The 15,052-nt window shown below is 41.9% G+C and overlaps 1 protein-coding gene across 6 annotated transcripts in view; it reads right to left on the bottom strand.

The window, feature by feature from the left end:
• Positions 1 to 15,052, bottom strand: part of LOC138810775 (probable ATP-dependent RNA helicase DDX6) — a 42,245-nt gene that overhangs the window by 14,060 nt on the left and 13,133 nt on the right. For all 6 annotated transcript variants that reach the window (XM_069998024.1, XM_069998021.1, XM_069998022.1 and 3 more), the window contains exons 5-10: positions 8,897 to 9,026; positions 8,071 to 8,217; positions 5,107 to 5,201; positions 3,057 to 3,179; positions 1,832 to 1,960; positions 1,154 to 1,270 (exon numbers count right to left, since the gene is read on the bottom strand). In XM_069998024.1, the coding sequence (XP_069854125.1) occupies positions 1,154 to 1,270; positions 1,832 to 1,960; positions 3,057 to 3,179; positions 5,107 to 5,201; positions 8,071 to 8,217; positions 8,897 to 9,026 (741 nt within the window). The remainder of the gene's footprint in view (positions 1 to 1,153; positions 1,271 to 1,831; positions 1,961 to 3,056; positions 3,180 to 5,106; positions 5,202 to 8,070; positions 8,218 to 8,896; positions 9,027 to 15,052) is intronic.

Consider the following 15,052-nt stretch of genomic DNA (forward strand, 5'->3'; position numbering starts at 1 on the left):
CTCAGGGCCCAAATGCTATCCCTGGAGCTTTTGTGCTTATGACTAGTGCTCTACCATTTGAGCTCCAGCTCCACTTCTAGCTTTTCGGTGGTTTACTGCAGATCAGAGTCTTGCAGACTTTCCTGCCCAGACTGGCTTTGAACCACAATCCTCAGATCTCAACCTCCTGAGTAGCTAGGATTATGGGTATGAGCCACTAGTAACCGACCTCAAGAGCTTTTTGGGGGAGTAGGTGATGGGACCTGAACTCTGGGCCTGGGCGCTGTCCCTCAATTTTTCAGCTCGAGGGTAGTGCTCTACCACTGGAGCTACAGCACCATTTCCCGCTTTGTCTCTTTATGTGGTGCTGAGGAATCAAACCCAGGACCACATGCATACAAGGCAAGCACTCTACCACTGAGCCACCTTCCCAGCCCTCAAGAGCTTTCTATAGTAAATGTTCTGTATCTATCTATACACTCCATGAGTATCTAACTGAACACTTGAAATTTGGTTAGCCTTATTTCATTTTAACTGATTTACATTGCTATTTGTGGCTGTTTTTTTTATTGGTCACTGGGCTTGAACTCAGGAACTGAATGCTGTCCCTGAGCTCTTCAGCTCAAAGCTAGTTCTCTACCTCTTGAGCAACAGTGCCATTTCCAGTTTTCTGGTGGTTAAGTGGAGATAAGAGTCTCAAGGATTTCCTTGCCCAGGTTTGCTTTGAACTGCGATCCTCAGATTTCAGCTCCTGAGTAGCTAGGATTACAGGCGTGAGACACTGGTGCCCCGCAGCTACTGGTTATTATAATAAACAGTATACACTTAAGAGATTATCTTACATATTTCACTTGTAAACTCAATACTCCTAACTACCTTATAAGGTATGAATATGTACTATAAACCCATTTTTAGAGAATTCAACCTCAGAGAGTTAACTAAAAGGAATAATCTTATAGTTACTGAAAATAGTACACAATAGTAGTACATTCCATACCCCTCTTGATTGTAACCAGAGATTGACCCCAAGGCCTTCTCTATCACTAAGGTATACCAAGAATAATTTATCCTTAAACACAGAAATCTGGAAGGGCATCAAAAGCAAGCAAAATCCAAGAAATATTTAAGGAAACATTTTTGGTTAAATCTGTGAAAGTTCTACTTTTACACTTACCTGCCTCATTTTAGCATGGATATAGAAGCAAGAATAACCCAGCTGAGAAATCTTCTTGGCTAGCAATTCAACTCGCTGAGAGGAGTTGCAGAAAATGATCGACTGGTTTATCTGAAGCTAAGCACAGGAAAAAATACATTTGAGAAGGAAAAATAATGCCTTCATTTGTTTTGTCAAATCTTGAAGGTAGTAGCTGGCCAATAGCATGTGTTAAAATTCAGAATCTTATGATGTAAGAGATAGAGTTGTAAAAACTACACATTTTGTTCTCCAATAGTTGTAGATAATAGTTTATGTTTTCGCAATAGAGTATGTGTTAGGGTCACATATTTGCCAACAAGAGTGAAACAGTTGATTCTTTCACATCTCATGCAACAGGGGCTGGGAAGGTGTCTCAGTAGTAGAGCGCTTGCCTTGCATGCATGAGGCCCTGGGTTCGATTCCTCAGCACCACATAAGCAAAAAGAAAAAAGCCAGAAGTGGTGTTGTGGCTCAAGTGGTAGAGCGCTAGCCTTGAGCTGAAGAGCTGAGGGACAGCGCCCAGGCCCAGAGTTCAGGCTCCATGACCGACAAAAAAAAAAAAAAAAAAAAAAAAAAAAAAAAAAAAAGATGCTGTAAGACTCTCTTGTTTTACTAGAACTGAGTGATGGGTAATATGTACAGCAAAATCCTACTTACCCTGGAGAAGAGTGTGTTGAGGCAGTGTACTTTTTGGCGCTCAGTTACATAAGCATAGTACTGGGTTACTCCCTTCAGAGTCAGTTCCTCCATCAGGTTAATCTCATAGGGTTTCTGCAAATGGGAATTCTACCAAAAACAAGAAGTCATAAATGATACCAGTTCTCCTCCTAAAATTCAAAATACGTATATTTCTGTCTTTTGCTCTAAGTGATGTGCCTCTCTTCAAACCAAGTACATAGAAAAGAAATGTAGTAACATAAAATGGGAGGCTTCAGATTGAAAAGTGTGTACGAGTTAGTATTTTGTTTTCTATGTGAAAAAAAGTTGTGACCAACTACCCACCATCACTGAAGCATCTTAAACTGACATTAAATACTAAAGTAGGAAACAAAAAATTTTAAGTATGGGGCTGGGAAGGTGGCTCAGTGGTAGAGCACTTGCCTTGCATGCCTGAGGCCCTGGGTTCGATTCCTCAGCACCACATAAGCAAAAAGAAAAAAGCCAGAAGTGGCACTGTGGCTCAAGTGGTAGAGCACTAGCCTTGAGCTGAAGAGTTGAGGGACAGCGCCCAAGCCCAGAATTCAGGCCCCATGCCTGGACCCAAAAAAAAAAAATTAAATAAACATTATAGCTTAAGATCAATCTGTAGACCAAGCACTGGTGGCTCACACCTGGAATCCTAGCTACTTGGGAGGCTGAGATCTAAGGACTGTGGTTCAAAGCCAGTCCAGACAGTAAAGTCAGTGAGACTCATCTCCAATTAAAGAAAACCAGAAGTGGCACTGTGGCCCAAGTGGTAAAGTGCTACCCTTGTGTGAAAAAGCTCAGGGTCCGAGCCCAGGCCCTGAGTGTACCAATTTTAACTTGTAATTGAAAAAAGGGCACAAAACACATAATCCAAAATGAGATTACAGGCAAAAGCCTACAAGAGCCGGGCGCTGGTGGCTCACGCCTGTAATCTTAGCTACTCAGGAGGCTGAGATCTGAGGATCGCAGTTCAAAGCTAGCCCGGGCAGGAGAGACCATGAGACTCCTATCTCCAATAAACCACCAGAAAACCGGAAGTGGTGCTGTAGCTCAAGTGGTAGAGCGCTCACCTTGAGCTGAAGAGCTGAGACAGCGCCCAGGCCCAGAGTTCAAGCCCCACGAACGACCAAAAAAAAAAAAAAAAAAGCCTACTAGAACAGAACAGCACTAATTCTAAGTACAGATTTATACTTACCATAAACTTTTGTACACTAAGAGGGAAAGTAGCAGAATAGAGTAAAATCTGCCTGTTTTTAGGTAGCGTGAGAATAATATCCTCCATTATCTGCACAAAATCCTGTGACAGCAATTTATCTGCCTGTAGTAGAGAAAACACAATTTTTAAAACCATGAAAAAGAGTCTTTGGCTAATATATAAAGGACAAAGCATAATCTGATAAAAAAAAAAAAAAACCACCCACAGCAAGAAAAACTCCTAATGACTCAGCAGGGGAAATATAATCCCTATCATCTAAGGTAAAGTTAAAAGTATACACTCTTATCTACCTACCCCTCCTATATAAATAGATACCAAACAGGCACCAGTGGCTCAGGTATGTAATCCTCACTACTCGGGAGGTTGAAATATAAGAATCAAAGTTCAAAGCAGGCTAGGCCAGATAAAGTCTATTAACTCAAATTAACTACTAATAAATCAGAAGTAGAGTGGTGGTAGAGCACTAGCCTTGAGCAAAAAAGTTAAAGACTGAGATCTAAGGACTGTGGTTCAAAGCTCGTAGTAAAGTCAGTGAGACTCTTTATCTCCAGAAAACTGGAAGTGGTGCTGTGACTCAAAGTGGTAAAGTGCTATCCTTAAATAAAAAAGCTCAGGGACAGAGCCCAGGCCCTGAAGCCAAGCAAGCTTCAGGCCCTGAGTTCAAAACCAGACCCTGAGGTCTGGGAAGGTGGCTCAGTGGTAGAGTTCTTGCCTGCATGCATGAGGCCCTGGGTTCAATTCCCCAGCACCACATAAGTAAAAAGAAAAAAACTCGAGGTGGCATTGTGGCTCAAGTGGTAGAGCGCTAGCCTTGAGCTGAAGAGCTGAGGGACAGCGCCCAGGTCCTGAGTTCAGGCCCCACAACTGGACCCAAAAAAACAAACAGACCCTGAGGTTCAAGCCCCAATACTGGCACCAAAAACCAAACTAAAATCCTTGCCCCATAACACAATTCAAATGGTTCTTATTAAAGAGGTAATATAATACAATGGGTAAAAATTAACAGGCTATAGAGTCTTAACTGTTAAAATATTGCCTTTTATTCATTAACTATGTTGGATGTTAACCACTGTATTCCTATTTCTAGAACTGTAAAACTAAGTACCTATACAACATTGTAACTACTTTATAATATACCCAACCTTAGGTTATTAGTAAAAATTAACTAATAAAGCATGTTAATAAATGTTACCTTTCATGAGGTAGATTATTTCAAAGATTAGTAAATAATGATCAATGAATTAAATTATCTAAATATAAGCCAAACCAGGAAATAACTATGTCCAACTATTAACACTGAAATTTTCCATGAATAAAACATTACTAGATCCCAGAGTTGGGTAACACAGACTAAAAAAAAAAAAAAAATGATACTAAGTAATACAAAATTAGGAATGGGACATTGTTTTAAAAAGCACACCACTAAATAGACTTCAAATTGACTTGGTTCTGATGTTATTTAGTAACTCCTTTTTTAAAAGGTAAGATCTAGCCAGGCACAGGTGGCTCATGCCTGTAACCTTAGCTTATCAGGAGGCTGATATCTGAGAATGGCAGTTCAAAGCCAGCCCAGGCAGGAAAGTTTGTGAGACAATCACTGACCAAGTGCTAACTAAACAAGCTTTAGGCCCTGAGTTTAAAACCTAAATATTGGGCTGGGAAAGTGGCTCAATGGTAGAGTGCTTGCCTTGCATGCATGAGGCCCTGGGTTTGATTCCTCAGCACCACATAAGCAAAAAGAAAAAAAAAAAGCCGAAGTGGCGCTGTGGCTCAAGTGGTAGAGTGCTAGCCTTGAGCTGAAGAGCTGAGGGACAGCACCTAGGCCCAGAGTTCAGGCCCCACAACCGGACCCCCAAAAAAACAAAAACAAAAAACACACCCTAAACATTGGTAGAAAAAGAAAATTTTAACTGTCTAGTGCTTATTAGGAGGTTATAAACATGAACAACTTTTGCTGTCTTCACTGAAAACAGTAAACAACAAGCATACAATAGTGTAGAACATTATCTTTCAAGTGAAGAGACATTACCTCATCCAATACTATCATCTGGACATGATCAACCTTCGCTACTCCTTTCTTGATAAGATCCAGGATTCTGCCAGGGGTAGCAATCACCACATGTACTACACAAGATTTAGAAAACATTCTCATTAATTTTAGCTTGGACAAAAAAAAAAAGACACTGTAAAGGTTTTTGTTTCTTTCACTGTAAATACTAGTATAAAGATAGAAATGACAACAGGCACCCAGGTTTCTGATGTAGAAGGAAGCATACCTTCAGCCAAGGTCACAAAGTATAAAAACCACAAAACCCAAATCTGCATACAAAGCGTATCAATTAAGGTAACCACATGACAATTTTATGTAAGATTCCAAGTAAAACTTAACTGAAACCATGCTGAAGTAAGTGACTGTATAAACAACTTTATATTTACCAAATTAACTTTCTAAACAAGATTCTTTTTTTGTTTTGTTTTTTCAGTCGGTTGTGGATCTTGAATTTTGGGCCTGGGTGCTGCCCCTCAACTCTTCAGCTCAAGGTGAGTACTCTACCACTTGAGCCACAGCACCACTTCCAGTTTTCTGATGATTAATTGGAGATTAAGAGTCCCTTGGACTTTCTTATTCAGGCTGGCTTTGAACCACAATCCTCAGATCTCAGCCTCCTGATAGCTAGGATAATAGGCATGAGCCACTGGCATCCAGCTGAACAAGATTCTTGGAAACACACTGCCCAACTGCCCACAACAGCAATTATTATATGATAGCCTATTTTCCAGTCATATGTTGAAAACTAATTCTTTTGCCTTGAAAATTAAAATTTTCATTTTAGTTACTTAAGATATTTGTAGTAGTAGCTTTAACAGCCTACTAATGTATTTTTTTTTCCCTTGACTGAAATAGTCATTCTCATTCTTTCTTTTTTCTGCCAGTCCTGGGGCTTGAACTCAGGGCCTGGGCACTGTCCCTGAGCGTCTTTTGCTCAAGGCTAGCACTCTACCACTTGAGCCACAGCGTCACTTCTGGCTTTTTCTGTTTATGTGATAATGAGGAATTGAACCCAGCGCTTCATGCATGCTAGGCAAGCGCTCTACCACTAAGCCACATTCCTAGCCCATTCTCATTCTTTTTTTTTTTTGGCCAGTCCTGGTGCTTGAACTCAGGGCCTGGGCGCTGTCCCTGAGCTTCTTTTGCTCAAAGCTAGCTCTCTACACAGCGCTACTTCTGGCCTTTTCTGCTTATGTGGTGCTGAGGAATGGAACCCAGGGCCTCATACAAGCAAGGCAAGCACTCTACCACTGAGCCACCTTCCCAGTCCTCTTTTTTTTTGGTCAGTAGTAGGGCCTGAACTCTGGGCCTGGGTGCTGTCCCTCAGCTCAACTCAAGGCTAGTACTCTACCACTTGAGACATGGTGCCACTTTAGGCTTTTTCTGCTTATGTGGTGCTGAGGAATCAAACCCAGGGCCTCATGCATGCAAGGCAAGCACTCTACTACTGAGCCTTCCCAGCCCTTCACCCCCATTCTCATTCTTTCTTTTTTGTTGGTCATAGGGCTTGAACTCTGGGTCTGGTGCTGTCCCTCAGATCTTCAACTCAAGGTGAGCGCTCTACCACTTGAGCCACAGCACCACTTCTGGTTTTCTAAGTGGTTTATTGGAGGTAAGAGTCTCAAGGACTTTGAAGCATGATCCTCAGATCTCCTGAGTAGCTAGGATTACAGGTGTGACCCACCAGCACCAGGCTCATTCTTTACCTTTCTACTACAATGTTTTGTTCTCAACTCTTTCTTTGGTGAGGGGGACTGGTGCTGGGTTTAAACTCTGGGCTTGCACTTGCTAGGAAAGCATACTATTGCTAAGCCACAGTATTTTTCACTTTCAGGTTTTTTTTCTTTTTTCTGTGCTGGTACTAGAACTTGAACTCAGTGCCTAAGCACTGTCCCTGAGCTATTCTGCTCAAGGCTAGTCTTCTACTATCTGAGCTATACCTGATTTCAGCTTTCTTTTTGGTGGATAATTGGAGATAAGAGTCTCATAAACTTTCCTGTCTGAGCTGGCTCTTAACAGTAATTCAGTGCTCCTGTGCGCCTGAATGACTAAGATTATAGACATAAACCTTTATTTCTTTTTTTCTTTTTTTTGGTGGGCCATGGGAAGGAACACGCAGGGCCTGAACACTGTCTGAACTTTTTCACTTAAGGCTAGCACTTTGAGCCACAGTGCCACTTCTGGTTTTCTGATGGTTAATTGGAGGTAAAAGTCTCATGGCCTTTCCTGCTTGGGCTAGCTTTGAACTGCAATCCTTAGATCTCAGCCTCCTGAATGGCTAGGTTTACAGGTATGGGCCACCAGCACCCAGCTTTTTTTTGTTTTTTGTGTTTTGGGGGTGGTGGTGGTGTTCAGGTTTGCATTCAGGGTTTCTCACTTGCTTGACTTGAACCATCCCACTTGAACCATCCATTCAGACCTATTCCGTAATTTGTTTTTTTTGTCGGTCATGGGGCTTGAACTCTGGGATTGGGCGCTGTCCCTCAGCTTTTCAGCTCAAGGTGAGCGCTCTACCACTTGAGCCACAGCACCCAGGTTTTTCTGCTTATGTGGTGCTGAGCAATCGAACCCAGGGCCTCATGCATGTGAGGTAAGCACTCTACCCACTGAGCTGAGCCACCTTCCCAGCTCTATCCTATAATTCCTTTTTTTGGGTCCGGTCGTGGGGCCTGAACTCTGGGCCTGGGCGCTGTCCCTCAGCTCTTCAGCTCAAGGCTAGCACTCTACCACTTGAGCCATAGCGCCACTTCCGGCTTTTTTCATTTTTTTGCTTATGTGGTGCTGAGGAATCGAACCCAGGGCCTCAGGCATGCAAGGCAAGCGCTCTACCACTAAGCCATCCTCCCAACCCCCCCATAATTCTTAAAAAACAATTATTATAATTTCCAGAAGACCAAACGAATAAATTATAGAGACCAATGCTATTACTTAATCATTTCCTACCTGTATCATCAAGCCTCATTATATCATCTCGTAAATTGGTTCCTCCTGTGGTTGCCATCACTTTAGCCCCTCCCATGTGTTTGCTGACCTGGATGCAAATTTGACTGACCTGTAGAGCAAGTTCTCTAGTGGGAACAATCACCATTGCTGGAAAATACCAAGAAATAGAGAAAATGGAAGGGGAAAACAGAGAATATATTTTAAAAATTTAAGAAGTTATCAAAACACTTTTTCCTTGTAAACTAGATGCTAAGATAAATTGAGAGGCCCACCTATTATAGACCCCACAGATATATTAACACTTTTACAGTCTTAAAGTACATTTGAAAGTAAGAGATTTTTAATTGAACTACCAAAATACTTGCTGCCTAGATTCTATACGTATCACATGAAAGAATATCAACTATAGATTAAGAAAGTTGAAACCTCAAGAAAAGCCTTAAAAGTGAAATTTTAATTCTACTAGCTTAGGGTATAACTATAGAATAATTCCAAATTGACTGGAAGGGGAAAAAAGGCAACTTGGCTCCAATTTTGAAGCCAGTACTGGGACTTGGACTCTGGGACTGGGCACTGTCCTTGAGCCCCTTTGTGCTCAAGGCTAGCACTCTACTACTTGAGCCACTACATGCCACTTCTGGCCTTTTCTGATTAGGTTATTGCAGGTAAGAGTCTCATGTACTTTCCTGCTTCGAACCATGATCCTTAGATCTCAGCCTCCAAGAGTAGCTAGGATTGGTGTGAGCCACTGGCGCCCAGCTATGGGTCCAAATTTTAAACCACCCTTTTCACTTTAAAACACACAAGAACTTTCCCTCCAACTAACCTTGTATATTGTCCTTCTTCAGGTCTAGCCGTTCAAGTAAGGGAATGAGGTAGGCACCGCTCTTGCCTGTTCCATTTTTTGCTCTAGCTAAGATATCCCTACCAGATAAAGCAATGGGAATGCTCTCCTCCTAGGAGATAAGACAATGAATACTTGTGAATACAAGAGTAGTACACCTACAAATTCTTCTCTAAAATACACTGGATGTCCTACATTTGCATTTACATGAATAGTAAAGACTCGCATATAAGATCAATACCATTATCAACCATGTTTAACCAAACTGACTGAATACTTTTGGTGTGGTCCTGGGGCTTGAACCCAGGGCCTGACCACTGTCACAAAGTTTTTTTGCTCCAAACTGGTGCTCTACTGCTTGAGCCACAGCATCACATCCAGCTTTTTGCTGATTAACTGGAGATAAGTCTTACCCGCCTGAGTTGGTTTTCAATCTCTACCCTTAGATCCCTCCTGAGTAGCTAAGATTACATGTGTGAGCCATGGGTACCAGCATAATAAAAGCTGTGTATATTGTGTATGGAAATAAACAATACAGAAGCATCCTTTCTAAAGAGCCACATGTAGGATCTGAATATACAGATTAAAAACAAAAAGGAGGATGTGGTGTTGAGGCTCAAGTGATAGAGTGCTAGCCTTGAGCTGGAGCTGAGGGACAGTGTCCAGGCCCAGAGTTCAAGCCCCACAACCAACAACAACAAAAAGGAACATTTCCATTAAAAATTGGAAAAATAACAGCAGATAGAGGTATATGGGTACATGATATTTTTCAGACTGGCAGGTCAATTTGATCACAGTCAAAGTCTGTCGACTGGGCTAAGACTACAGAGTATTAGAGGATGAGCTCCACAAATGTAAAAATCATAGTTTGAAACAGTTTGCCCCCTGCACACAACAGAAATCTGGCATGCACTTAAGCACTATATAAACCTTTGATGTCTGTGTCTTCCAGTAAATTTTTGTACTGAAAAGTGCTCAGTGGGGGACCTCAATCCTGTCAGTTATCTCAACCTATGGTTACATCACTGAAGGTGACTTCTCATTTTCTTAGTTGACTTTGTCATGAATGTTTTAAACAAGATTTTGATATTTACTTTTATCTTTGAACACAGTAAAGCATTCCCAACAATTACTGAAAAACTATATACAGAGACAGAAATTAAAGGGAGATTAGGTATATCTGAGTAAAAGACAGAATATTACTATGTTAATTTTTTTCTTTTACAACTAGCACAACCTGGGGCTGGGAAGGTGGCTCAGTGGTAGAGCATATGCCTTGTATGCCAGAGGCCCTGGGTTCGATTCCTCAGCACCACATAAGCAAAAAGAAAAAAGCCGGAAGTGGCGCTGTGGCTCAAGTGGTAGAGTGCTAGCCTGGAGCTGAAGAGCTGAGGGACAGTGCCCAGGCCCAGAGTTCAGGCCCCATGACCGGACCCCCCCCCCCCAAAAAAAAAAAAAACAACTAGCACAACCTGGCTATAATAAAAGACATCAGTCACCTAATGGGCTCTTGGCCCAACAACGGTATGAGACATACATGTTTCATGTTGGAGTATGTGTATTTATGAGCCATGGGTCTTGGATTCAGGCCCTGAGTACTGTCCCTGAGCTTTTGGGGTCAAGGTTAGCACTCTACCACTTGAGACATCCACTTCTGGCTTTTTGGTGGTTAAGTAGAGGTAAAAGTCTTATGGACTTTCCTGTTTGGGCTGACTTTGAACCTCAATCCTCAGATCTCAGCCTCTTGAGCAGCTACAACTATAGGCATGAGTCACCAGTGACTGCCTAAGAACTAAAGTTTTAGTATTCCTTTAAACACAAACACACACACACATAGTAAATTTTTTTTACAAGTTGTGAATTCTCTGACCTTAAGGCAAGTATCAAGTCAAACAATACCTTTCCACATAAATTTATGTCAGCTAAAAATATACCTTTCCACACAAAATTATGTCAGCTAGGCAAAAATTGCCTTCTAATTATAAAATTTCAGGATTAAATGATGCTATTACACTTCAAAAGCAGAGTCATTATTGGAACCTAAGTGGTTCAGGTTTCATTAAATGGCTCCAAATTTTAAAAAAATGAATGGTAGTAACACACAAGTTGCAAGCCAGGTACAGTGGCTCACATCTGTAATCCTAGGTAGGTGGAAGACCACAGGCAGGAAGAACATGGTCTGAGGCTGACCTGGGCAAAAAAATTCTGCCTGAAAAATAACTAAGTTTAACTACTACTACTACTACTTCTGCAGCTGCTACTGCTGCTGCTGCTACTAAGACTGCAAGCCCAAGGCTTAACTTGGAACTGCCCCCATAACCAACTCAGACTTTTAAAGTTCAAACAAATCTAATAGTATTTGATAAAAAGTGTTTGAATTTTAACTCAACTCAGTCATTTTGGAAATCTTTTTTTTTTTTTTTTTTTCAGTTGGTCATGGGGCTTGAACTCTGGGCCTGGGTGCTATACCTGAGCTCTTCAGCTCAAGGCTAGCACCCTACCACTTGAGACACAGTGCCACTTCTGGCTTTTTTCTGCTTATGTGGTACTGAGGAATTGAACCCATGGCCTCATGCATGTGAGGCAAGCACTCTACCACCGAGCTACCTTTCCAGCCCAGAAATCCTTATTTTTGAAAAGACTAAGGCAATTGAAGCTAATGTCCATCATTACATGAGACCTGTAAACTATTCTTTATAGATGTAGCTTAGTGGTAAGAATGCTCACCTAGCATTCATGCAGCCCAGTGTTTAATACCCAGCCTAGGGGAAAAGAAAAAAAAAATTAAGTGCAGTGACTCCTACCTATTCTGGAGGCTGAGATTGAGAGAATTATGGTTTGAGGCCAGCCTAGAAAAAATTCAGGAGACTCTCCATCAAAATGAATGAAAGGCCGGGCGCTGGTGGCTCATACCTGTAATCCTAGCTACTCAGGAGGCTGAGATCTGAGAATCGCGGTTCAAAGCCAGCCTGGGCAGGAGAGACCGTGAGACTCCTATCTCCAATAAAACCACCAGAAACCCAGAAGTGGCGCTGTAGCTCAAGTGGTAGAGCGCTTGCCTTGAGCTGAAGAGCTGAGGGACAGCGCCCAGGCCCAGAGTTCAAGCCCCACGGCCAACCAAAAAAAAAAAAAAAAAGAATGAAAGCTGAGCTCTGTGGCACACTTGTTATCCCAGGTATATATGGGTAGTTAAACAGTATATATGGGTAGTATGACTGTGGGCATAAACACAAGATTCTATATGAAAAGTCAAGGTAAGTTGTCCTCTCCCAATGACTAAGACCAGGTTCTTTGTTGTTGATTTTTTTGTTTTGTTTTATCGGTCATGGGGCTTGAACTCTGGGCCTGGGAGCTGTCCCTCAGCTCAAAGTGTGAGTTCTACCACTTGAGCCACAGCGCCACTTCCAGTTTTCTGGTAGTTAATTGGAGATAAGAGTCTCACGGACGTCCTGCCTGGGCTTTGAACCGGGATCCTCAGATCTTAGCCTGCTCAGGAGCTAGGATGACAGGTGTGAGCCACTGGCACCTGGTACGTGCGCTATTACTGGGACTTGAGCTCTGGGCCTGGGTGTTCTCTTTTACCTAGCTTTTCCACTTAAGGTTGGAGCCCTACCACTTGAGCCACATTTGTACTTCCAGATTTTTTTTGGTGTTAATTGGACATAAGTTTTACAGACTTTCCTAACCAGGCTGGCTCTGAACCTCAATCCTCAGATCTGTCATGCTTGTAGCTAGGATTACAAGCATGAATATCAGCAGCAGCCAGCTGGGCCAGGTTCTTCAAAGGATAAAACTTTTTTTTTTTTTTTTGGTCATGGATCTTCAACTCTGGGCTTGGGCACTGTCCCTCAGCTCTTCAGCTCAAGGATACCACTCTACCACTTGAGCTACAACGCCACTTCTGGTTTTCTGGTGGTTTACTGGAGATAAGAGTTTCATGGTCTTTCCTTCCCGGGCTGGCTTTGAACAGCATCCTCAGATCTCAGCCTCCTGAGTAGCTAGGCTTATAGGCGTGAGCCACTGGCACCCAGCCAGGATAAAACTTTTGAATGAAGTGATACAGTGCAGAATTAGGTTGAATGTGTGATCCATATTGTCAGATTAAAGTCACTGAATTTTATTTCTCCCCACCTTTAACAATACAGCCTTATGGAAACACAAGGTCAAGCTTTCACACAGTACATATGATACTCTTAAAGATTCACTAGTATTTTGTCCAGTATAATGGGCATTAGTTTAAGCAGAGAATTGGTCACATCCATACTAATTTCCCAGAAAATTAGGTATAATGGAGCAAGACAGTTTAAGTCAGATTAAAACATCTATGAAACCTAATAGGAAACTATGGGGTTGCCCGAGATGGGAAAAGAGGATGGAAACTGAAAACTGTTTTACGACTTACTATGTACCAGGCATAATAGTAGGTACTTACATACTTACTTGTTTGTTTGTGCCTGCCCTGGGACTTGAACTCAGGGTCAGGGGACTGTTCCTGAGCTTTTTTGCTTAAGGTTAGTGCTCTATCATTGAGCCACAGTTCCATCCCCAGATTCTTGGTTAAATGGAGATAGGAGTCTCATGATCTTTGTGCCAGCGCTGGCTTGGAACCACAATCCTCAGATCTAAGCCTCCCGAGCAACTAGGATTACAGGCATGAGCCACCAACACCCAACCTTGTTAGAATCTTTTAAGCTCCTCGAAGTATTTATGATTGTTATTCTGAGTGATTAACAGAGTGCCAGCCATGAGTGGAAAAAGTTGAACAAGGGCCTTAAAGACCTGAGGTTCAAGCCCCAGTACTAACACACTCTGAAGTCTAATCCTAACTACTTGGGAGTAAAGACTGAGTAATCAAAGCTCCAAGTCAGTCTAGGTAAGCAAGTTGGCATGGGTAAAATAGTAGGATCAAACATAGTCCAGGGCAGGAAACAAGACTCTACTTCAAAACTAGCCAGTGTGAAAAAAGGCTGGCAGTATGACTTAGGGCTAGAGCCCTTGCTAAACAAGTGCAATGCCCTGAAGTCCAAAGTTCAGTATTTCAGAGTGAAGAAGAATTAGTCTGCTGAATTTATTTCCTTGTTGATAAAACCATTACTTGAAGAATCCATAGCATGTAATAAGCATTTATCCTATACTATTCCCTGTGCTAAGCAAATGAATTATCTCACTCATTCTTCAACAACAACTGAACTATTACTTCAATTTTATAGGTCAGGAAACCAAGGCTTAGAGAGCTATTTTGAAAAAACAACTTCAGATTTAACCAGGCAGTTCATTAGAACAAATTTACGCAAAGACACAGATTAGCTTAATTTCATCAAAACATTCTAAAATAAGCACAGGCATTGTGGTAAGTATGGCGATACAAGTAGTATAAGAACTTATATAGAAAATGTTTCATTCCTCTAGATAAAATGGCTGATATCAACTGCATCCCTGTAATCTAGATCTTGTCTCTACGCAATCACTACCTGAGTTCTCTACCCAAAACAGGACCTTTTCTACAAGGTCATCCACCCTTCTCTAATAGCTATTAGACACCCAATTCTAAGTAGAAAGGTACCCACCATATTATGTTGAAATTATTCATATAATGAATTGCCTTTTCTACTAGACTGTGAGACAGGAACTTTACCTGTCTTGCTCATCACATAATCTCCAGTATTTAACACTTTCTAAGATATTCAATGTTTATTCATATTTAGGAATCTCAAAGCCTTTTTTTTTTTTTTTTGGCCAATCCTGGGGCTTGAACTTGGGCCCTGGGCACCGTCCCCAAGCTTCTTTTGCTCAAGGCTAGCACTCTACCACTTGAGCCACAGCACCACTTCTGGCTTTTTTTTTTCGTCAGTCATGAGGCTTGAATTCTGGGATTGGGTGCTGTCCCTGAGCTCTTGAGCTCAAGGTGAGCACTCTACCACTTGAGGATTACAGGTATGAGACACCAGCACCGGGCCTGGCTTTTTCTTTTATGTGGTACTGAGGAATCGAACCCAGGGCCTCATGCATGCAAGGCAAGCGCTCCACCACTGAGCCACCTTCCCAGCCCTCTCATAGCATTTGTCCTTAGCACAACCTAGACTAGTAAATGTATATTTATCTATGTACAAATCTATGCACTTCCCTGTTCTTTTCTCA

The sequence above is a fragment of the Dipodomys merriami genome, unplaced genomic scaffold (assembly GCF_024711535.1).
Source record: "Dipodomys merriami isolate MVZ:Mamm:240054 unplaced genomic scaffold, mDipMer1.0.p SCAF_509, whole genome shotgun sequence".
Taxonomy (NCBI): Eukaryota; Metazoa; Chordata; class Mammalia; order Rodentia; family Heteromyidae; genus Dipodomys; species Dipodomys merriami.